Source organism: Streptopelia decaocto (genome assembly GCF_964273445.1).
Source record: "Streptopelia decaocto genome assembly, chromosome: 14".
In the NCBI taxonomy this organism is placed as follows: domain Eukaryota; kingdom Metazoa; phylum Chordata; class Aves; order Columbiformes; family Columbidae; genus Streptopelia; species Streptopelia decaocto.
Window position 1 is genome coordinate 14061623 of NC_138669.1, and position 23385 is coordinate 14085007.

The 23385-nt window shown below is 57.4% G+C and overlaps 2 protein-coding genes across 3 annotated transcripts; both read left to right on the forward strand.

Annotated features, from left to right (window-relative positions):
• Nucleotides 1-240: 240 nt before the first annotated feature.
• Nucleotides 241-16026, forward strand: LOC309446215 (arf-GAP with SH3 domain, ANK repeat and PH domain-containing protein 1-like; the record flags this gene model as incomplete). Its single annotated transcript, XM_082065764.1, has 22 exons — nt 241-420; nt 530-652; nt 979-1057; nt 1511-1586; nt 2882-2978; nt 3176-3276; nt 4361-4430; nt 4868-4955; nt 5424-5472; nt 5822-5985; nt 6204-6337; nt 7007-7098; nt 8849-9026; nt 9901-9986; nt 10308-10423; nt 12147-12214; nt 12677-12784; nt 12918-13122; nt 13714-13890; nt 14789-14934; nt 15627-15749; nt 15952-16026. The coding sequence occupies 22 exons, from the start codon at nt 241-243 to the stop codon at nt 16024-16026; spliced, it is 2535 nt and encodes an 844-aa protein (XP_081921890.1).
• Nucleotides 16027-17250: 1224 nt separating this feature from the next.
• Nucleotides 17251-22929, forward strand: LOC309445927 (CMP-N-acetylneuraminate-beta-galactosamide-alpha-2,3-sialyltransferase 2-like). 2 transcript variants are annotated; one of them, XM_082065216.1, is made up of 8 exons: nt 17251-17375; nt 18275-18355; nt 19326-19592; nt 19863-20053; nt 20331-20510; nt 20947-20992; nt 21159-21278; nt 21395-22927. In XM_082065216.1, the coding sequence occupies exons 3-8, from the start codon at nt 19338-19340 to the stop codon at nt 21560-21562; spliced, it is 960 nt and encodes a 319-aa protein (XP_081921342.1). In that variant the 5' UTR covers nt 17251-17375; nt 18275-18355; nt 19326-19337; the 3' UTR covers nt 21563-22927. The 2 variants fall into 2 exon arrangements, with proteins under 2 accessions (XP_081921342.1, XP_081921343.1); XM_082065217.1 differs by lacking the exons at nt 17251-17375; nt 18275-18355 and adding an exon at nt 18400-19224 and having other exon boundaries at nt 21395-22929.
• Nucleotides 22930-23385: the final 456 nt, after the last annotated feature.

The window sequence follows — 23385 nt, forward strand, 5'->3', positions numbered from 1 at the left end:
TGTCTGAGCAATTCCTTCTGCCCTTAAACTGCGAGTCTGAGAAAGGTGTTACTGCTGGGTGCTGCTGCGCACATGCCTATGTGATGCGCATATGCGTGATGTATGCTTTGGAGCCTCTGTGTGTTTGCGTGTGTGTGCAAGCACGTGCCCGTTAGTGAACCTGCACCTGTGAGCTCTGGTCCGCTGTGCACTGAGGAGAGGTGCGGACCTTCCTGGGGACGGACACTCCTGTGGACAGCCATGTCCTGGGTCTGCAAGGGCCCTTATGCGAGGGTGACCCAGCGGGAACGCAGTACACCGAGGAGGAGGAAGGCTCTGTCCTCATTGTACTCATTAAATGGTGCCTTTGGATCTTCCCAGGAGTTCAAGAAGCCCTTGGAGAAGGCCTGCAAAAACTACGAGAGCAAACTAAGTCTGCAGGCTCCCTCGCCCTGAGGTCTGGATTTAGAGGCTGTTTTTTCTCTGCCTTCACTGGCGAGCAGTCAGGTGGAGCCTTTCACGTGTCTCTCCTCTTTCCTGGAATGCCAAGAGTGAGAAGGAGAAGCGTGAGCTGGCCAAGCAGCATGGCATGGTGTGGAGTGAGGTGAGCCGGGGGGAGGTCACCCAAGAGGTACGGAAGGAGCGCAGGACCTTCCAGTTGAACACGTGTGAGATAAGGACAGGAACCAGCCTGTGCCACGTGGAGTGTTGTCAGAGTTGCTGACTTGGCACCCGAGGTATGAATTTCCCTTCCATTGGTGCACAGTGCCCATGCCCCATCCCCAGCAGAGCCTGGTCTGGAGCAGCCAGACACCAGCAGTGACTCTTATGCTGCTGTTTCCCACTTGCCTCCCGACCTGGGATTGTTTCACAGCAGCCAGGACGGCCAGGATGTGCCACAGCACGCTGGGAGGTGGGGTGGGTGGTGTCACCAAATGGTGCAGAAAGGGCTTTTCTCTCTAAGCTACAAATTCATTCCCTGTGTCCTTTTCCCTTCAGTATATAAACAAAGTGAATGAGACTAAAACCAAGAAAGGGATTGACCTGCTGCAGAACCACATCAAGCACGGCAGCTCAAGTTCAAGTAGGAGCGACCGGTGACCTGCCCACACACCCTTTGTCTCCAGAAGGGCTGGTTGTAGAGGGGACCTGGGGGTGGATTAACTTGCAGGGCCTGGGTTCCTGCAGTTGGCTTCGCCTGTTCTGTAACATGGTGCGAGTCCTCTTTTCCTGGAGGGTGGAGACAAGGATCTCAATAGGGTGTATTTCCTCTCTTTATTCTGACATTTTCATAGGGTGGTGTAAACCAGAAATCTGGGATGCAAAGAAAACAGAATGCTGAGCACTCTCCATGAACTTAACTGCCTCCAAATCTTTCTAAAATACATTTCCTAAGAAAGAGTTTTTCAACTATAAAGCGAAAGTGCTGCCTGCTGGAGGCACAATGGGCTCTGAGGCAGGAGCTCACCAGCAACTGGAGGTGTCACAGACAGTGCTAAGAGCAGGATTTCAGGACATGCTCTTGTGTTAGACTTTCCTCTCTGTTTTTTCCAGGAATGTTTAAACACAATGGCAAAACTTAAGTTTACAGAGAAGCTCATCCCGGAGTGTTCATCTGCAGTGAGATGTGGCGAGCGGGAGCAGGCTGGAGAGCAGGGGCGTCTTCCCCGGGGCCTCCTCTTCCTCTGCAGCAGCAGAGCTGAGCACTTTGGCAGCTCTTCGCATCTATTAACCGTTATTTCCTGATCCTCTGATGCGCAGTGGCCCATGGAAGGGTGAAACGCACCCATCAGTGCGAGAGGGAAAACTTGTGATGCCATACCCCGGGGCAGCGAGTAGCAAGAACAAGCATAAACATGGGTACAAAGGAGACACTAATGTATTCATCTGCCAAAGCTGCTCTGCGGACTTCCAGATTTCTCATTTGTGCTCTTGTCTTTTCATGCCTGTTGCTGCCAACTTAAGCTCTTGATGCATTTCCTTGGGGGCTTTGTTAGCAGTAGAGGCAGGTCATGTAAGCCTTGTGAACTTCAGCTTTTGTCGGTTTCCCAGCATTTCTAGAGCTCAGTTGCAGTTTGCTTGGGCTTGTTCATTCTTCTCCACACCTCCTTGCAAGCCAAGATTTGCAGAGGTTTGGGTTATGGTCCCCACCCTGTTCCTGTGTCGACATCACTTTACCCGTCTCTCCTGGTCCTGCAGTGCATGTGTCATCTGAGCGTCTAGTGTTTTTTTTTTTAATCTCCTTTAATTAATCTCCCTTAGGGCTGTTACCTGCTTGTTCCATAATTTGTAATCACTCATATTACAATTCATTATGTAAATAACAAAAGGAGGGGAGCTGCCACCCCATAGCAGGGTAACAGAGCACAGCAAGCAGCACCTTATGGGTCCCCCATGCAGACAAACCCCCAGGCTTCGCTTCAGGGCCACAGCCATGTGTGAAGGTCCATCAACTTTTTGATGGCTCAGAGACCTTTTAATTATTTTAATGACTAACACTACCAAGGGAAAATAAATAAAAAGCAACCACCACAGTGGCCTTCAAGCTGTTGGTTGTTTTTACACTGCGAAAAGCTGCAAACAGCTGTTTGTTCAGTGAAATGCCGCCCGCTCTCCTGTGGCCTCACGCCGCGGGAGTGCTGGTGCGGGGGACATGGACATGCCTGCTCCCTCCCTCGGTGAGGTTTCCAGTGAGGTGCTTCTTGCACATGCCATGTACCACGGCACTGCAGGGGACGAGCAGCAGCCTCCCACCCTAGGAATGGGGCTCGGTCCATCCCACGGCCATAGGGCGGTGATGAGGGCAGAGGGTGGCGCGGGGACACCTCCGCTGTGCCTGGGACGAGGGGGATGCTGCGGCAGGAGCCTCCTGCTGCCGTCTCAGCAGCTCACTGTGCGCCAGCACATTTCAGAGGAAGATCAGGCAGGAGGAGGAGAAGCAGCAGCTTTGTCCCCTCCGGGATCATCTGAAAACAGCGTTGCACCTGGAGCAGAAAGAGGTAAAATCTGATCCTTGTGTGGGAAAGCCGGGTGGTGCCTGCAGAGGGTAAGGCATGGCAGCTGCTTATGTAGCCACGGGGTTTCTGGTGAGCTCTGGGGGAGCACACGGTCCATGGCAGTCCCATGAGGACATGCTCTTGGTTGCCAGTGGTATAGATGGGGTAAAGCCTTGTTGCTCTTTCTCTCCTTCTGCCAGGACCCTGGTAACAAGCAGGCAAGGTACAACATGCACCAGCTGCAGGATAACGAGCAGTACAGCACTGAGAAGTCAGGGACCCTCTTCAAGAAAAGCAATGGGTAAGCTGGGATCCAGCATGGCCCTCTCAGTTGTGCTTTGGTGAGCTGGGGCCAGAGCAGGGCTCACCCAGATCAGCCTCCTCTTCCTGGGGTGGCCACAAGGCAGGAGAACAGGATAAGCACACATAAAGGGAGCTCGACACTGTCCCAGCCTCCAACAGCTTTCAACACAGAGCTGCAGGAGCTTGTGTCCGTCATTTAGCTCTAAGGGCATTCCTCTCCCGTGAAGCTGCACGATATCCCCTCAGGCCCTGTGAGCACTGGGGGCAAGGACTCCTCCTCCCACCACAGAAAGCCAGAACCAGCTCCCCATCTTTCCTTCCAATGGGGATCCCACCACCTCCACCCAACACCCCAGGCTCTTGTGCTGGAAGGGTTGGTGCTTCTTCCCCTCCATCCTTCCTGGTGGGAAACACTCCGAGGAAACCAGCATCCGTCCTGTGCCCCTCTGCCAGGAGCCAGGCCCTGCAAAGAGGATCATCTCCCACTGGTGCATGGGAGGATGCTTGCTGGGAATCACAGGGGTCCTGCATTGGGAGACTCCCACACCTGGAAAGGCCTGTGAAGGATCCTAGAAAAACCTGAAACTGGACTGAAAATCATGGTCTGGGGCTCAGGAGTCTCCTTCACTGCAGACTGAAGTTTCGACTCCCGTTTTGGGTGTATCTCTTCCTGCTTTCTCCCGGGTTGTGGTCTGCCCTGACTGGCAGCTCCAGGACAGCCAGCCGGGGAGCAGCATGGAGGTGATGGTCTCGGGTGTTTGCTGAGGGCTTCTGCAAAGGGCTGCATGCTCTGCTGGCTGGTTCTGATGCCCCAATGGATGCCCTGCACCTGAATCACCTCCACAGCGACTGTACTGCCTGTCTGTACAAGTCTGCCTTATGCCATATGATGTGTCCTTCTTAGCCCAGAACAGACTAAGAGCAACAGACCCTGTCTGTGCCAGCCCAGCCGACATGTATGATGAGAGCTGCAGACCCGTCCTGTCTTGCACGGCTCTTGCATTGGCCAGTGCTGCACTGTGTTGCATGTATGCTCCTCTGCATGTGTGTGTCCTCTCAGCTCACCATCCACTCATTTCCAGGTTGAGAAAAGTCTGGCAGAAGAGGAAATGCACCATCAGCAATGGCTACCTGACCATCTCTCACCGCATGGTAGGGCCATTTCTTCACTCTGCCCTGCTCCTGCCTGGGAGCTGCTGCCCATCCCCGCAGTGTCCACAGAGCCTGACCCTGCCCCACACCGTGGTGGCTTCCTGGGGCTCCTCAGAGCCCTCATGCCTGCTGCTCACCCTGCTGGGCTGCCCTGGTGCGGGAGGCCTTCTGTTGAGACTCAAGTCTCTGCAACCCCAGAGAGCTTTAGACAAACACAGGAGGTCCTCGCGTGCCTGTGTGCACGAGCCCAGGGACCTGGTTCCAAGCATGGGGTGGCTGTTGGGAAAGGAAAGGTCCATGTTGCTATTTCTTGTATGGATCCTGAGAGCGGAGCCAAAGACAAAGCACCGGGTACAAGGCAGATCTGCCTCCAGAGCCAGGCAGCGCACATCACTGCTGCTCCACAGCCCTCTGATGCCTCCTCATTCTGTTTGTAGCCCAACTGCCCACCAGCCAAGCTGAATTTACTGACCTGCCAGGTGAAGCCCAACACAGATGACAAGAAATGCTTTGATCTGGTTTCCCGTGAGTGCTGGCACCTGCCCTGTGGTTCCTTTGGGAAGGGCCCAGAGAGGAGGCAGAGCTTTGGACAGGGCAGGGATGGGAGGAATCTGTGCAGCTTTGGGCCAACTGGGAGGATTACCCTGGGGAAACTGTGCCAGGAGGCACCTCTGCTTGGGAGCAGCGATGCACATGCAGGGTGTGAGATGGGCAGCCCTGCCGTGGGGCAGTGTGGGGTGTGTGGGGACCACACAACCGTAGTTCTCAGGCTGCAGCTCAGCTGACACCAGCATCCCTGCTACAGGAGCAAGTCCTTGGGGTGCCCTGGGGGGTGCTGAGTGAGATGGAGGTGGCTGTCACCCCAGGTGCCTGGGTTGGAGGTTGCTCCCAGCTCTGCTGAGCTCAGCTCAGGTGTGTTGTGCCCTGCTGTGAGCCTGGCAGGTGAGGTGGATGAGTGGGGTGTCTAGAGGAGACCGGCTCTGTGTGTTTCAGACAACCGCACGTACCACTTCCTGGCAGAGGACGAGCAGGACTGTGTCGTGTAAGTACAGAAAAAATATTCCTCTGGCTGCTGATGGGGAGCCAGTGCTTTGGCTAATTGAGCAGTGCACCACAGCCCCCTGTTCACTGCCTTTCCCATCCTGACTGTGTCCTGGTCATGCTGGGGGGGCTGGCTGGCCACGAGCAGGACATGGAGCGTGATGGAGGCTCCTGGCACCCAGGTTGCTGCTGGGGTCCTGTGCAGGACCTGTGTGTGTGGTGGCTGTTGGCAGGCTGGGGCAGAGCGGGATGTCCCTGCAGCGGTGGGATGAGCCCCGCTGCTCGCCTTGCCCCACAGCCCGAACGCGGCTGCAGGGGACCCAACGCTTAAGCCGCTCTCTGCCATGCAGCTGGGTGTCCGTCCTCAGCAACAGCAAGGAGGAGGCACTGAACGTGGCCTTCAGCAAGGTGCAGGGTGGAGGGGAGCGCAGCCAGGAGGAGCTGACCCAGGCCATCATCCAGGAGGTCAGGGGCATGCCCGGGAACCAGGAGTGCTGCGACTGCTCGGCCCCAGGTGAGAACCAGCCCATGGCTGTGGGGCTGCCGTGTTTCCTCCTCCTGGACAAGCAGAGCTCTGCCCTGCTCATGGCATCCAGCTCCTGGAGACCTGCAGCCACCTGGTGTCTTGCCCTTCCCTCTGTCCTGCTGTGGGGCTTGTGCCCTGGGGCGGTGGGGGCTGATGGGGAGGAGAGGCAGGAGACGCGCACGAGCCTGGCAGTCTTGTCTCTACAGATCCCTCTTGGCTCTCCATTAACCTGGGCATCCTGATCTGCATGGAGTGCTCTGGGATTCACAGAGAGATAGCTGCACATCTCTCCTGCATCCAGTCGCTGTCTCTGGACAAGCTGGCAACCTCCGAATTGCTGGTAGGATGTCGCCAGTGTGCTCTGCCCTCAAGCCTCCCCCTGCTTCTCCAGTGCCTTCCTGAAACTAAGTTAATCCAATGGCTTTTTCACCAGTCAAACTCACCCACACCCACCAGTAATTCCCAGGGCTCAGTGGTTATTGTGGCAGGAATTATCATCTTCAGGGAGGAGAGGAGTGAGTCGTTTTGCTGTTGCTGTGTCACCCATCTCCCTCTGTCCCCCCTCCCCACCTCTGTCCCCTGGTGCTGGGGAGCTGTGGGGCAGGGTTGAGATGAGCTGGGCTACAGCGGAGCGTGGGGTGGGCAGGGCGCTGGAGACTTTGCATGGGGCTGTTTTAGGGCCATGGTGCTGCAGGTGCTGATGGGTTTGGTAGGGCTGTGATGGGAACTGCCGGCAGCTGGTGGGGATCAGGGCAGGGGTGGGGGCGGTTTGGAGGGATCATTGCTGGCCCAGATCCCAGCCCAGGGGTTGGCTCCACTGCTAGAGTTGGGACATCTCAGCAGTAGGAGTCAGGGCAGAGTCTCCAGTCATTGGGAATACACATCCTGGTACCCCTCAGACATCCCCTTGATACCTGGTCAGGATCTCAGCCTGGAGCTCCCTCTCCTGCTGCCATGCATGCAGAGCTGCTGCGTGTCCCATGTCACCTCTGGCTTCTCTGTTTTGCAGGTGGTGAGGAATATTGGCAACTCTGGCTTCAATGGCATCATGGAAGCGAATCTCCCCAGCTTTTCCCTGAAACCCACAGAGCACAGTGACAAGTGAGTTGCTCTGCCAGAACTGTTTTTTGTGGGAGCTTATATACAGGACTCTCACCCACGGGCACATGCTCCGTGGTCCTGTGTGCTGCCCACATGGACACATTGCGCTGCCAGATCCCCTCCCCAGATCGTAGCTTCTCTTTAGAAGAAATTTGATCGAGCCCAGAGGGAAAGGTCTGATAAAGGAGAGACAAAGAGTGAGGAAGAGCCAGCAGGAGAGCTCAGGGATTAGCCTTGAGGAATTGGTGCTGGAAAGGCAGTGGCAAGAAGGTAAATGTAAAAAGCCAAGCAGACCTGCCAAGCAGGATGTCCCTGGCTGCACATCAGCAGGGCAGGGAAGGGCGGGAGGGTGGAGTGAGATGGGGACAGGGACTGCCGCGGTGCAGAATGGTTCACTGTGTCCGGTGGTGCAGTCCCAGGGTCAGTGGGACCAGCTGGATCAGCAAAGATCCGTTGAGGATGCGGGAACCCCTGTCCTTCATCCTGGAGCACCTCAGCCTCTGCAGAGGACGGGGGGCGCTGGGGTGTGTGGCTGGTACCAGAAATAGCTGGGGGATGCTCCGGGGCTTAGTGCCTTAAATCTGGGGTGCAGCAGAGCTCCTGGGGAAAACTTACAGCTGGGGGGCTTATTGTCAGGGGCCAGGGGGACTTTCAGGAGGCTGAAGAGTGGGCAGACCAGGCACGATTAGGTTCCATTAAAGGCATGTAAGTCCTGACTAGAACATCATTTAGACAGTGTGGATTTACCCTGCAGTGTACAGGTGGATAAGAAACAGCACTGGGCAGGGGGAGAGCAGGTAAACACAATGGGAACAGTGGGGTCAAGATACAAGTTGCCAGACCCACCCTTTCACCTGCTTCTGGGGAAACTGAAACTGCACAAAATTAATAATTCTGCTCTTCCCCAATGGCCTTTTCTGTTTGGAGCACTTGTTTGCCCCCAGGGCATCTGCAGCCACCCCAGATACTCTGGTTCTCCGCTGCTTCTTGACCTCTCCAGGGGCAGAGTCCCCAGCTTGCTCAGTCAGTCCTTGTCTGGAAGCTGTTCCTGACCCACGGATACTCTCAGCCAGTTCATGCCATGTGGTGTTTCCCAGTCCTTGGGCTTTCTGCTTGTTCCCCTAAGTCAGGGAGCTGAGCCCAGTACTGAACTGTGAGGGCAGAGGAGTCTGAAAGGCAAAGGGCTGTGGAGGAGGGGAGGGGAGAAAAGAGCAGGAAACATCCCCAGGAGTGTCTGTAAGTCCCCAGTGCACCCCTGAGTGTCTCCTATCAGGAAGGGTGGAGGGGTCAGGGCTCCTCATCGTGGAGCAGAAGCGATGGAGGGGGTTCTGAAAAGTGATGGTGCCAGGCAGAGAGGGAGAGGCCCCGTTCCTCCCAACACCAGAGCTTGGGGTGTTGGGTGAAGGCGGTGAGATCCCCGTTGGAAGGAAAGATGGGGACCTGATTCTGGCTTTCAATGGTGGGTGCAGGGTCCCCATCCCTGACCATGGCAGCGCTCACAATTTATATACCCAGAAGTCAAGTGCAGGAGAGGGAGCTCTAAGAAAACCACAGTGTTTAGGAAGACTTATTATGAACGCTGCTGCAGGGGAGTTTGGGGAATGTGACAGAGAGGAAAGGTTCTAAACTGCCTGGCAGGTGTGAAGTAGAGAGCAGGGAGGTGTCGGGGGCAGCGGGAGAGGAGGGGTGGCCCTGGACTGCTCACTGGGTCACTCTGGCCCCTAACTCTCATTCCGATGGTCCTTGACAGGGCCTTGCGGAAAAATTTTATCCTTTCCAAGTATGTTCAGAAGAAATATGCCAAGAGGAGCCCTGCTGCCCCGTGCTCCAGCCTCCCAGAAGCCATCAAGGACAAGGACATATTTTCTTTGCTCCAAGCATATGCGCAGAACGTGGATTTGAGCGAGCCTGTGCTGGCGCCTCTGCAGGTACGGCTACCTGTCCTGTGGGCCTGTATGGCAAACAGCTTTGCTGTCCCCTGTCCAGCCTGTGCACGAGGGTCCTTGTGCCTGGGAGGGGACAGAGTTTTCTCATTAAAAAAGAGCTTTCTGGGGGCAACCGGCAGACACGAGCAGGGTGAGGAACATCGCGGCTGAGGGAGGTTTTCTGGCTGTGACCCCACAGCCCTTCTCGTGCTGTGTGTGCAGGGGCCAGAAGTCACAATCACAAGCCCAGGGCTTTCCAAAGGCCAATTTGTAACTGAGATTTACTTGAAAGCTTCCAAGTGGATTTTCTCAGGACATCCAAGCCTCGCTGTGAGGTGAAAAAATCAGGGCAGCGTTTTTTCCTGCAAAACTGCAGTGTGGTCCTTGCTGGGAGTGCAAGAGGTGAGTGTGCAACCCAAACCCTCAGAGCTGCAGGGACCACTGTGCCTCCCCCTTTGCCAGCAAGGACACAGCGGGTGCCCTGCAGAATAAAGGAGAAGGAGCAAAATGCTGCCCTGAACAAGGAGCTACATCACTATGGGATGTGTTGGGACAAACTGGCAAGTGAGAAGCAGCTGCAGGAGCAGCTTTTGCACATTCCAGGACTCTGGTGGGATCATGAACTCGTCAAAGTTCAGCCACTGGCCTGGGGAGGGAAGTGACCTCTGGTTGCCTCAGTTTCTAAATGTGAAAAGGGGCTGATTGATTCTTCTTCGCATGTTAACTAGGTTCCCACCAGCCCTGGTGGCCATGGCTCTGAAAGAGTCAAACCTGTTCACCTCTCAGGGATTTTAAATGTGTGAGGACAGTCCCAGGAGGACAGTGCTGCTATCTGTGGTGGTGGTGCAGTCAGACACCTGATTTTGCTTGGTTACAGGAACCTGGGGAGACCATTCTCCACCTGGCTGTGCTGTTGTCTGATCGAACCTCTTTACACATTGTTGATTTTCTTGTCCAGAACAGGTAAGCTCATGACACCCACTCAGCTTGTCATGGTTAAGCTGTGCTAGTGAAAGGTGCAAGGCTGAAAATCTCCAAAATGTTCCCAAAAGAGAGAAATATCACCAGAGCAGGTCTCCCAGCAAACATGCCTTGGGGTAACTGCTCCTTGATCAGGGGGGTCTTGGGTTCCCTCGTCTCCTCTGGGTTGCGGTGTGACGGTGGTGGTGACCACCTCTTCTCCGGGCGAGGTGGGAAGAAGGACTCCTGTGCCAGCACCAGGCAGAGTTTGCTGTGGCCGGAGCCCCTTCCCGGGGGCACTGACATTCTCCGTCCCTGCTGCAGCGGGAGCCTGGCGAAGCGGACGGTGGAGGGGAACACACCGCTTCACTACAGCTGCTCTCACAACAAACCCGACTGTGTCAAACTGCTGCTGAAGGCCAAAGCCAACATCGCCATCAGTGAGTGGTTGCAGGACCCCCTGCCCAGTGCACACACAGGGTGTCTTAGGTCTTCTCTGGAAACACCTCCTTAGCCTTGCCGAAGTGCTCAGCAGTGCTTATCTGCAGCTGGGGAGAGATGGGATGATAACAGCGGTGGGTGGGGACCATGGCCACAGGGTGACAGCCTCAGCCCCAGGCTCTTCTCCGCATGTCCAGTGAGGTGCCCTGCTCTGATACTGCTCTTGGTTGGCTCTCCAGGCTCAGTGTTTCGGGGTGCATGTGGCTCTCCACGAGTGACCACACCTCATGGGTTCCTGCTCTTGACAGCCTGGGTCAGAAGCAGTGGCTTTGCTCTCCAGCTCGGAGCAGGGGATGCTCCTCTCTGCTCCCCAGGGAACCAGTTTGCTCTGGGGTGCTCCTGACCCCGGGGAGCTCATTCATGCCTCTGCTCTGTCTCACTTGCCCCCTTCCCAGATGGGCAGCCACAGGCCTGCCTGTGGGTGGCATCTCTGAGGTGGGACTGTGCCGGGGTGGGCTCACCCAGCAAGGCAAACACTACCTGAGCTGCTCTTCAACACACAGCACCTGCACAGCACTTAACTCATTTTCAAAGCCAATGCTATGATGCTGGAGAGCAGGTGGGTGGGCTGCCAAAGCGCTGGTTCAGAGATGGTGTGTCCTGGTGATCTGAAGCCCAGATCACAGATCCAACCATTTAGATGGCCCATGAATCTCCTCTTCACAACACAGAAGTGAGCTTTAAAACTAGGATCCTTGATGAAATGCGGGTGCAAAACTGTCTACACCATCAGGCACCAGCTGAGCTGGTCGGTGTGTTCAGGCTTGCCTCCTGGGATGCTCCCGTTTCCCCCTTCAACCAGCATCGTGGCTGCCCCTTGGAGGGCAGAGAGACCATGGGGGGGTGGCAGGAGCTGCGTGTGTGTCCCCCAGTGATGTGGCAGCCAAATTTCTTGCTGCCTTGGCCATACTGGTCACAGCCATTCCTGACCTGTGGTTGCTGACTGCCACCGCTACCTCAAGCCTCTTGAGTTCACAGAGCAGACCCTGCTGCTGGCCTGGGGGTGCTCTGTGGTCTCTCAGGGTGCAGACCTCTTGCTGTTCCCTTCTCCACCATCCCTCTTCTCTAGAGTCTCCCCAGCCCCCCCTCCCCAGCCAGACTTGTGCTGCAGCTCTGCAAGGAGGAGTTTTGCAGAAATAAGAAGATTGCAGAGTTACAGCAACACCATCACAGGTGCCACCCTCAGACCTCCCAGGAAGGAAGAGGTTTTAGTTTAAAGTGAAACTGAAGTGAAACAGTTGTCATTGGTCACACTTGCACTCATACCCCTGCTTGCAAGCACGGGGACCTGGGTGTCTGGGCAGTCTGTGTGTCTGTCAGGCGTCAGTACACATGTACTGGGTCTGCCCAAGGCTCCCTGCAGTGACAGAGATGACAAGGTGTGCTGGCTGTGGAGTCCTCCTCTGGTTTTATAGCCTTTAGACTCCGGTAGTGATTGAGCTCTTCTGTCCCTCTATCCTGTCCTACCTGTGAGTCAACAGGATTTATTCATGCTCCTTCTCCTTATCTGGGTGTCTCAGCTCCCTTGTTTTGGTCTGCATTCAAGCTAAGCTCTTTTAAGCTTGGTTGCCCCTAGGTGCCCCAAATGCAGCACTGCTCTTCAATTCGCTGAACGCAGTGTGGGCTTGTGGAATTCAAGGCTGCAATTTCCCACACCCACAGCCAACAAAGCGGGAGAGACAGCCCTGGATGTTGCCAGGAGGATGAGACATTCCCTGTGTGAAGAGCTGGTAAGACACTGTGTCTTGTCACCCCTCCAGTTTCGGGATGTGTCCCAGTGACAGAGAGCAGTGGGTACCCACACCCATGTGGACATGTCCCATAGGGCCACCCATACCCCTTGGCATCTCCAGCACCGGGGGAGATGCAGAGGAGGGTGCAGAGGGGCTGAGCAGGTGCTGGCCATGCTGGTGTGGGGTCCTTCAGGGCAGAGCGGTTGGGGACAGCCAGGCAGGGGTCATGCTGTGCCTGGGCAAGGGGACCTGGAGCTGTGCTGAGGCTGTATGGGGTGAGCACATCTCAGCAAATCCAAGCTTTGCTTCTGCCAAGGCCTGATTTGTGTGTTTGGAGACCTTTGCAACCCTCCTTGCTGCTGGGAAGCAGCACTTGCAAACATTGTCCTGATGGGCAGGTGGTCAGAGATGGGGCAGGACAGGGCTGGTGGGTCCTCAGGCAGCTCCTCTGTGCCCCAGCTGCTGCAGGCCCAGACCAACCAGTTCAACCCCCATGTCCATGTGGAGTATGAGTGGCGGCTGTGCCAGGATGACATGTATGAGAGTGATGAAGACCTGGATGCGAAGGTGAGGTCCTGACAGGCTCTGGCTTGGGGTCACACGTGCTGCCACTGCTCCCACTCCTAACACTTTGGAGCAGGCACTTGAGTACCTGCCTGGCCATACCTGCTCTGTCTAACCCACAAAATACCTTTCCCAGTTGGGTCCTGTGAGGAGCGTGTCTGCCTGTCCCCAGACCTGCTACCATCCCCCTGCTGCTGCCCCCAGGCCAGAGGCAGAAGGGACAATGCCCTGGGGGGGGCGGCTGGACACCTGCCCTCCCCCAGCCACCCACCTCTGCAGCCTGGACGTGCCACCAGCCCCCTCCTACGCCCCTCCGGTCCCGCCCCAGCGGGCAAAGCCAGGTGAGAGCCTGCGGCAGGGGCTGCAGCCTGGCTCCATCAGCACAGGGTGGTCTGGGACGGAGCTGGGCCCCGTGGCATGTGAGGGGTTGTCTGGTGCCCCAGGGCTCCTTGAAGGACCAGGGCTGGCTTCTGCTGGCCCGTCTGTCCTGGCGTTGATCCCTGCTTTGAAGAGCAGGACAGCACATGGTTGCCCTTGGGGATCCTATGCTGGATGCACTGTCCCCTCCCCAATGCTGCTGCTGTTGGGAGAGGCAGAGTATCTTTAGAGACAGGGCTGGGAAGACAAAGCCGCCAGCAGAAACAACAGCAATTTTGGTCTGTAGCAAGACTGGCACCTTGCCCAGCCTTCCCATGGTGTGGCCCACATCCAAGAGTCCGCCCTGCTTTCTGGGAGACTCACCAGGTCCTACCTGACTTCCCCTCTGCCAAGCTCAGCTCTGCTGCCACCCCGCTGCATTTCTCAAGCCAGACCTGCAAGCAGAGAAAATAAAATCCCTGCCTATCTGTTTGTGCCCAGCCCCTCCTGGAGCTTTGCCCCAGGAGCTCACCAGCTTGCTGCTGACCTCCGATCTGTTCTCCCTCTGTGTTTAGCTCCCCAGAGGGCATATTCACCCTTCCTCACCAGCTCGTCTGTCTTTGCTGAGGACACAAGAAGCAGGAGGAGCCCACCCCTACCTCTGAGCATCAAGCACAAGCACACATCTTCAGAGCCAGCACCGTGGGTCCCGCTCAGCCCTGAGCAGTCCAGCCTGACCAGCCTGGCTCCAGGTAACGCAGGACAGGGAGCCAGAGCACACTGATGCAGAGGGCCTGCTGCAGGTCTGCAGTCCAGCACCCACACTAGGTCGGGTTGTGTGTGGCTTTGGCCAAACCTTGTTCACTGAGCAGGCCCGTGAGGCTGCTCGCTTGGCCGTGGGGCTGGGAGAGCTGCGGTGCTGGGCAACGCGCCCAGAGCCGAGCACGAGGGGGACTCCCCGCACCCTGCCTGTTGGACACCGGTGCCTCCAGGGCAGGGTTATGCTGGGGTTTGCTGGGCTGTTGAAGATGCTGAATTTGGAGATGGGAATAACCCCATTCCTATCTTTCAGGCAGTGGATTTATGTCCATGGGTGTCCTGTGGCAGAAAGATGCTCCGCTCACTACAGCCAGGCAGGGTGGCAGCCTGGGGGGCTGAGGCTGTGGGTTACACAACACAATCTTGTGACTGAGGGTGAGCACTGCCCGGAGCAGTCCCAGGTGCTGCAGGATGGAGACCTGGGCAGCTGGAGCCCCCAGGTGTCTCTAGGAACAGCCTCACTCCAGCAGAGCTCAGCAGCAAGGGGAGCATGATGGATGGGATGGAGGGTGCCAAGTGCACAACCCGTGGCAGCTGCATCCCTCCCCTGGTCATGGCAGCTCGTGGGGCACCTTGGAGCTGTACAGCCCATTTCCCAGTACACACTTCTCACCCCAGCCTCCACTCTATGTCCTTCCTACATCCCCTTTGCCTGCTCCCCCTCTCCATCCTGTCCCCAGTTCCTCGCCTTTTAAGCTCCCAGACTGTTGTGTGCTTGTTGCCCATGCTGTACCGTGGAGGACAACACCACATTGTGTTGCCTGACAATGGTGCTTGCTGTTGTCCATGTATGATGAAAAGTGGGAGATGACCAGCCTGATTGTGTCATAGGTGCCCTGAAAGCCACGGACTCCGTCTGCATGCCTGACCCCAGCAAAGTGGGACAGCTCGGCCCACACCAATCCCTCCAGGAGCCAGATCCACGTCCTGGCCATGCCTGGGATGGTCCACCTCTTCTTCCTCAGAGGAGCAGTTTGGTAGGTAGCCAGCGGCCAAGATCAGCTCAGGTCCCACATTTATCACCTTCAGTTTTGAACTGAGCTGGGGCTGGCCCCAGCAACTTGTCCTCTCAGGACTTCTGCTGTGACTCCCTGGCCTTGACATCTCCCTGCTAGGTGCTGGGAATGCTATCAGAATCCCCATAAGGCTCCATCGCCTTTTGAGGGAAGCCTCATTCGTGATTTCAGGTTGTCGGCAAGTCAGAGCACAGTTTTGGACACAGACAAGGGTGCAGTGTCCACAATGGCCCTGCCTCTCTGTGCTCCAGGGGACGCCCTTCTCCCCAAGGACACTGTGCAGAGGCAGAGCCCTTTCCTCAGGGGACCTCACTTGGGTTGCCTGGCCTTGGGGTTGTGCTGAGCAGAAGCACTGACTCCTTGCACAGAATTGCCTTGAGAGAACTGGGAGCCCGGCCAGTGCAGCTGCACGTGCTGCAGTCCTGCAGCAGAGGAGCAGGTGGCCCTGGGAGGATGGTCCAGCAGAAGGAGGTGTCTTCTGTTTCCCTGTCCCACCCAAACTCCCAGCAGGTGACCTGCCACAAGAAACCTCGCAGGCTCTCCTCCTTGCTCCCCACATCTTTGCTTGGGGCTTTGGGATCGAGACACTAGAGCTGTTTCTGTTTGTGTTGATGAAGCGAAGGAGGCCTGGCGATGCTCTCTCCTGCTCGCAGAACAAGCTGCTGCTCCGCAGGGTCCGTGCTCTCTACAACTGCGATGCTGACCGGGAAGATGAGCTGACGTTCCGCACAGGCGAGGTCATTGTGGTGTCTGACAAGGAGGACAGCGACTGGTGGGTGAGTGAACCCGTGTATGCTGACTGGCGCTGGGATGCACATGATCCCCTCTCCATCCACCTCTCACCTCTGTCCCGTGACTGTGCCACCCATTGTCCTCTCCTGCTCTGCAGCTGTCTCTCCATCTTCCATCTTTTCCTTGGCAACCCTGAACACCCCTGTGCTGTGCTCACTGCTCCTTTTCCTTCCTTTCTCCCCACAGAAAGGGTGGATTGAAGGACAGCCTCACAGGCAAGGTGTTTTCCCTGCTTCATTTGTTCACGTGCTCAGTGAGTAGGACCTCTTCAATTCAAGAAGATCTGATCAGCTGCTTAAACTGCAATTCCCCAAACTCCAGACTGCACCGAGGGCTCCAGCGATGAGTGATGAGCGATGAGCAGGCTGTGAGCACCATCTCACCCGCTGCTGCCTCCCTCAGCTCCACTGCCCCAGCATCCCTGTCTGTCCATGCTGGCTGTGCTGGGCTGTCCCAGGGAACACCTGGCCAAGCAAACAGAGAAAGCACAGCAACCAACGTGCTCCACAGCTACACTCCTGCCCTGTCATCATCCCCACGCAGGAACCAGCCCTGCAGCACCGTGTGGTTCCATTCCCAGCGCCTGCCTTGCCCTGGCCGTGCTGTCCGTGCCGTGGTGCTCCCTGCCTGGCTGGTGCTAACAGGATGGCAGAGCAGGGCAGTGCTGCGCCATGCGGGGCTCTGGAGCTGCAGGTGACACCGTGCTGGCATGTACGGCCCTGGGAAATGGCCTCTGCTGAGACCAAGCACACCAGGAGCTTGGAAACATGGAGCCAGCACCACCCCGAGGCTGCACTGTCCTTAATTCACTGTGTGTGCCCTGGGGCAGCGCAGGGCATTGCTCTTTCGGTGCCTGCATCCCCAGCAATGGTGGAGAGCCCCTTGGAGCCCAGTGCCAATAAATAACAGCTCTTCAGTGTTCTCTATTTCACAGGGCTGTTCTAGTTTGAGTTTCTAGATCCTTCCTCTTCGCCACTCTCTCCCAGTCACCAAACCCCTCACAGGCCTCAGAACAAAGGAGGCCGACCTCCCCTCGGGTAAAATTACTCAGAGTTCAGCTGGCATGGCTTTTCTCCACTGACTGTGGTTTTTCCAGCTGCCGAGGCACATTCCACATCCTTGTCCTGCCCTCGCTCAGCCAAAATCCCATCCTGGAGGGCAATAGAAACCAGCCAGTGTTGTGCTGGATGCATGAGGCTGTTGACACCTCTGTTTTGCTGGTGGCAGAGCTGCCCCAGCAGGACCTGTAGGGGCAGGAGGGTGTTTCCACTCCAGGCAGCTCCTCCCACCCTCAGAGGAACATTTAGGTGATGACTTTCCTGATTGAGCCCTGGGAACACGGCCAGGGCACCTGGCTCCAGCAGGACCAGTAGCCACTGTGGTACTGGGCTGTGTGGGGTGGACGTGCCAGGGTGGTGGGCACCGCTGGAGGAGGGGGCAGGCCTGCCCTCACCGCTGCTTGCTGTGAGGCTCCGTTCTCCCCACGTCATGGTGCAACACTTCCTCTTCCCGTGGTGGTTGTTGCAACTTGCAGCCAGCGCTGGCGAGGCCACCGAGCCCGGGAGCGTCAGCCTCGCCCGGCCCTGCTCAGCGGCGCTTCCTCCGAGGAGGTGAGGGGCCCTGGGGACAGCTGGCTGGGGACCAGGGGGTTGTGGCACCATGAGGCCCTGTTTCCTGGCTGTGGGGCTGGGGAACCTGTGGCGGTGTCCCTTGGGGCTGAGTGGGGACAGGGACAGGTCTGTGGGAACGGGGTGCAGCCCGATGCAGCAGCTGCAGGGCCGCAGCGTGGTGGCTTGCGGCTGATGGTGCTGGGCTGGGGAACCCAAAGGCAAGACCATCTCTGGGTGTGGGGCTGGGGGGGTTCAGCCACTGTGGGGGTGCAGGTAGAGAGATGCCGTGGGGCTGCATATGGGCACAGGCAGGGACACGGGGACGCCCACCCTGTCCTCCCTGGTGACAGGCGACTGCAAAAAGCTTTGTGAAATATCCACCACCCTGCCTGAGCCCCCTGGCTCTGGGCTTAACAGAGCCACTGGCAGCCACCGTGCATCTGCCAGCCAGCTCGTCCCCCTCCATGGGCAGCAGTTTGAATAACCTCTAAGGCTCCATGATCACGCGATCCAAGCCCAGGGAACCGCTGGCTCCTGGCCTGACCAGCACATCAGATGGATACTCTTTGCCTCCATCATGTCAAATGCTCATGGCTGCTGCAGGATGGCAGAAGATTGTCACGAGGATCTGCAGCTGCTGACAGGGCGACCATCAGGGGCCTCTGGGTTCCCCCTGAGTCTGCGGGGTGCAGAGCCGGCATTTTGTGGCCTCTTCCTGCCGGGGAACCACCACATCGGTGTCTCCAGTGTGCTGGTGGTGGCTTGTTCGCGCTTCCCTTCAAGAAGTGGCGGCTCTGTCACTTTGGGAAAGGGCAGCCTTGCAGGGGGCTGAGACCCATGGTGGCCACCTGGGATTGTCCAGCTCCCCCCAACAACTCCTGTCTCTGCTTGTTGCTCAGTCCCCGGGAGCAGCAGCTTTGCTGTGAGGTGCCGTCCTGCGGGTCAGAGTGAGTGCAGCCGGGTGGATCCACAGCCAGCAGGTACGTCTGTGCCGCAAGGGCTGCAGACAGTTCACGTAGAGCAATGAAGCCGGTGCTGATCCGTGGCCCCACGTCAGCACCCAGGGGACGGGGGGAAGCACAGGGTGCTCCTGTGAGGACATGAGGGGTTTCTCTCCTTCAGCTTTCCCAGTACAGTGGGCCACCCCCCCAAACATGCTACAGTCACTTCTGACCCTGGGATGGCGGCTGTTCCTGCATCCCTGCGCATCACTCTTGCCTCAGCCCAGGGAAGCCAGATCCTGAGAGGATGAGCACTTAGTGAGCTCCCTGAGGATGAGACAACCCTTTTCCCCGACTTTACGTTTACATGGGTGCTTTTAGATGGAGAACGGAAATGTCACTTAAATATGGGTATTTATGAGAGGTTCATGCCCACAGATGGCAGATAGTACCTCCTGCTCCTTCCTCCCGGCAATGATTCAGTGCCCTTGAAGCTGCAAAACCCCAGGGCTGCAGGGGGGAGCGTCTCGCCGGCTGCACGGCGCCTGCGTGGGCTCGGCGGAGAGGCCGCGGGCTCCTGTGCCCGGCGGCTCCCTGGCAGGGTGTGGGGAGCAGGCGGCGGGGCTGCCCGCGCTCAGGAGCTGCTTTGCTGCCGCTCCAGAGCGGAGCTGCAGTTTGGCTCGTGGCCCAGGCGATAACGCTTTGCTGCTTGTTCATGAGTCCATTTGCAGCCCCTGAAAGTGTTGCAGGCAAGTGTTGTACAGCTCTGCGTACAGCACACGCTGCCAGCCAGCCCTGCCCAGAGCTAAGGAACTGCGGCAGTGCCAGGAGCAGAGCACAGCACTAAAGCCATGGAGTGGTTTGAAAAGGAAATGCGTACCAGGCTGTTTCAGGTCCCTGCAGGGTTGGTGAGCAGCCAAGCGGTGTCCCGGGAGGCTGGGCAGGGAGGGTGCGTGGGAAGGGGTCCTGTGGTGCCAGTGTCACTGGTGTCTGTGACATCTCTCTGCAGGTGGCATGAGGGATGCTGTGCCGGAGGCGCATGCAGGTGGTGCTGGCCCTGTGTGGATTGCTGGCCCTGTGGCAATGTTTCCGAGCCCCGCCAGACAACCTTGGTCCCTTCCCTGGGGCTCCCTCCCTGCTCGACGCCCCCACTGCCCGCTGCACTGCCGGTGCCAACAGCTCCGCGTGGTTCCACACCCGCTATGATGCTGCCGTGGGGCCTCTGCTGACGGGAGCAGCCCACGAGCTCTCCCCCGACGTGGTGCGGTGGTGGCTGGTGAGTGGGACATGGGTGGGCGCAGCTATTTGCGGTGCGGCAGGGGCAAGGTGAAGTCTGACAGATGCGATGGAGGATGAAGGGGGGCAGGAACCCCAGCTCATCACCCCTCACTCCTCTTTGCGTTGTCCTGCACCCTTTTCCTAATACCTCATCAGGTTTTTCTGTGCCTTTCCCGGGGTTTTGCTGGGAGGAGTGGGGCTCTGTCCCCTTTGGGATCACTGGTGGCAGGGGGGCTGATGCTGCCTGTCGCTGTCCTCACTCCCCCAGACCCTGCAGGGTCACCCGAAAGGCATCCAGCTCCAGGACATCATTCAGCAGCTCTTCACGGTCCTCCCTGCACCGACCAGCGACGTGTGGGACCCGTTTCGCTGCAGAACTTGTGCAGTGGTGGGGAACTCGGGGCGGCTAAATGGCTCTGGCCACGGGCTGGAGATCGATGCCCATGACTGGGTGCTGAGGTGGGTGACCCGAAGGGACTTGGCGCCTGTCTCCCCGGGACTCTGGTGTGCAACAGCCCAGCCGCCCTGTGAAATCTGCCAGCACAAGCCCTGTGACGGCAGAGGGGCTGCTGGCCCAGCTCCCTAGAGCCCCTCACCCTGGGGCACACACAGGCCCTGTGACAGCCCTGACCCCTCTTTGCTGCTAAACTGGTGTCCCTGCCTGGTGGGACCAGCAGCCTGGGACTGGCGCGGTGTCCACCTTCACTTTGGGATGCGCCTTCCTGCTGTCCCCTAGGATGAACAGAGCAAAGGTTGCTGGCTTTGAGCTGGATGTTGGCATGAGAACAACCCATCACTTCATGTACCCGGAGAGCGCAGTGAACCTCGGGCCTGGTGTCCACCTCGTCCTTGTCCCCTTCAAGCCGCTGGACCTGCAGTGGGTGGCCAGCGCCTTCTCCACCGGAGCGCTCACACAGTGCGTTGGCTTCAGGGGCCAGCACCTCTTGTGCTGGAGACCCAGGGGATGACATGGAGTGGTCCTGGGGACCCATGTGCCTCAGTGGGGCCCTGGTACCATGGTCCTGGTGGGATGATGGGCCCCTGGGTGGGGTCCTGGCATCCCTCTACACCACAGTTTGGCAAAGGGGGCACTGACCCCTCCACGCAGGGCTCGGGCATCCTGCAGTCCCACACTCCCAGCAGGTGGGATGGTGGCTGTCCCCACTGTGGGGCAATGGGCTTGACGTGTCTCTTCCCAGAGCCAGGGGATGCTGCTGGGCCAGCCCAAGGGGCTGGGGTGCCGTGACCTGACACGGGCTGGCACAGCCGCCCTCCGCAAACAGCTGCCTCCCAAGGAGAGGCTGCGGCAGCAGGAGTGCCCCACGCTCACCGCTGTCCTCTGGCTTTTGCAGCACCTACACGAGGGTGAAACAGTTCATCAAAGCTGACAGAAACAAGGTAGGGGCTCAACAGGCTCCAGCTCCTCCCGGGCAGAGACCGGGCTTGTTTATCAGTGGGACGCGGGCAGAGCGGGAGGGCAGGGCTGATGGATGCGCTGGGGCTGATGGCGGCGCTGTGGCAGCGCTCCTGTTCACAGCTGACGGCTCCACCGCTCCCCACTCAGGTGCTGGTCCTGAGCCCGGCTTTCCTCAAGTACATCCACGACAACTGGACGCAGCGCCACGGGCGATACCCCTCGACCGGCTTCACGGCGCTGCTCTTTGCCCTGCACACCTGCCAGCGGGTGAGTGTGGCCGTGGGACCGGGCGCCGTCATCTCACCAGCGCTGCAACTAATGTCTGTGCGGCCTCGGGCTGCCCGAGCACCCGTGCAGTGATGGGTCTCGCTGGGTGTGCACAGGTCTCCGTGTTTGGTTTCGGAGCAGACAGTGACGGGAACTGGCACCACTACTGGGAGAAAAACCGCTGGTCCGGAGCCTTTCGCAGAACGAGGGTCCACGACGCTGACGTGGAATTCAGCCTCATCGAGAGACTGGCAGCCGAAGGCAGGATTTTATTCTACAAATGATGCATTTCCGAGAAGCCAAAGCCAGGCTGTTAGTGCAGGAACTGGCAGCCCCTGTGCGGCCAGCAGCTGCTTCAGCTCTTCAGCTTGCTTGTGCCCCAGCGCTGCTGTGTCCCCGGGCTCACACAGAATCCCAGAATGTCAGGGGTTGAAGGGCCCTGGAAAGCTCATCCAGTGCAATCCCCCCATGGAGCAGGAACACCCAGATGAGGTTACACAGGAAGGTGTCCAGGCGGGTTGGAATGTCTGCACAGAAGGAGACTCCACAACCCCCCTGGGCAGCCTGGGCCAGGCTCTGCCACCCTCACCAGGAACAAGTTTCTTCTCATATTTAAGTGGAACCTCCTGTGTTCCAGTTTGCACCCATTGCCCCTTGTCCTGTCACTGGTTGTCACCGAGAAGAGCCTGGCTCCATCCTCCTGACACTCCCCCTTTCCATATTGATCCCCAGGAATGAGTCCCCCCTCAGTCTCCTCTTGTCCAGCTCCAGAGCCCCAGCTCCCTCAGCCTTTCCTCATACAGGAGATGCTCCATTCACAGACCCTGCGCTCCCAGGGTCTCGGTGCTGCTTGTCCTGGTGCCACCAGCCGGGCACTCTGGGTGCCAGGAGGTGACGCGCTCCTGTGGCACCGAGTCGCTGCGTTTGGCCGGACACAGGGTGTGCACAGCCCTGCCCAGGTTTGCTGGGAGAGAGGGACGTGGTGGGGCTGGAGGTGGGTGTGAGGCCTGGGAGCTGCGATGCGTGTCCCTGTGGTGGCCATAGAGCCACTGGGTGACGGTGGTGGTGATGGCAGCTGCTCAAACGTGGCTGTCCACATGATGGAGCTGATATTTCCACCCACTGGTGGCTTTTGGGGGAGGTTTGTAGTTGTTCTTTGGGCAGGGGGAGAAAGGCATCTGCCCTTCCTGTCTTTTTATAACTAAGGAAATATTAAGAAAATATATCAAAGAAGAGTAAAAAAGGAAAAAAATCAAGCATGCTAAGTCAGAAGACAACAATTTAAACAGTTGAAACGACCTTATATTGAATAAACTTTGAAAACACATGGAAATCTGTTAAGATTGGCTTTACTTTTTGAGCCCTGACCGCTTTGGAAAGACAGCACGAGAACATTGCAGACCTGGCAGACTGAGCTCCCCAAAGGTTTTCTCCTCCAGAGCAGCCTTAGCAGCGCGTCTTCTCCTGCTTTCAGTCACAAACACGAACCTCCCAAACCAGACTCGGCTTTTCCATGGCTATTACTTGCTCTTTCAATCCATTAAAATCACCAGATCTCTCTGACTCAAAACCTCCCATTTTGCCGCAGAAGCCCGTATTACTCGAGCCAACTATCAGTTGATTTCCCACCTTTCCAGATAGAATCTCCATTTCTGTGTTTTCTCTTCTGTTAATCCAGTTTCCCAATGAGCACAAGTCCTGCCCTTACTGCCCCTTCCCTGTTTTCTCCAGGGCTCTCTGGTGCTTTTGTGCTTTCCTGAGGTTTACGCTTGGCTTTCTAATCAAAGCCAAGCCATGAGCTGCTCGTTCTTTAACCGCGGGTTAAACTCTTGGTACATTATCTCCATTCATCTTCCCCCTCTTGATTATTCTTTCTAATTGAGTCAGAGCCGTGCGCTCTGCAGAGCCATTGAAGCTGCTCAGGTCACTACATAGATACCATGTTCCCTCCAGTCTCCTTACCCACACCTCAAATTGCTCCTCCTCCTGATGGAAAAAACCCAGATTTTTATACTCCCTCGTTTGTAGGTAAGTTCAGCTAATTTAGGAAAACCCAATAATAACAAAAATACACACACAAAACCCCAAAAACCACTTCAAAGTGAAT

Bases quoted from the DNA above. Each gene is read 5' to 3' on its own strand.
- LOC309445927 (XM_082065216.1), top strand. From the start codon at position 19,338: ATGCTGTGCCGGAGGCGCATGCAGGTGGTGCTGGCCCTGTGTGGATTG. The intron at 20,054-20,330 runs GTGGGTGACCCG...GCTGTCCCCTAG, and splicing joins GCCCATGACTGGGTGCTGAG to GATGAACAGAGCAAAGGTTG. The intron at 20,511-20,946 runs GTGCGTTGGCTT...TGGCTTTTGCAG, and splicing joins TCCACCGGAGCGCTCACACA to CACCTACACGAGGGTGAAAC.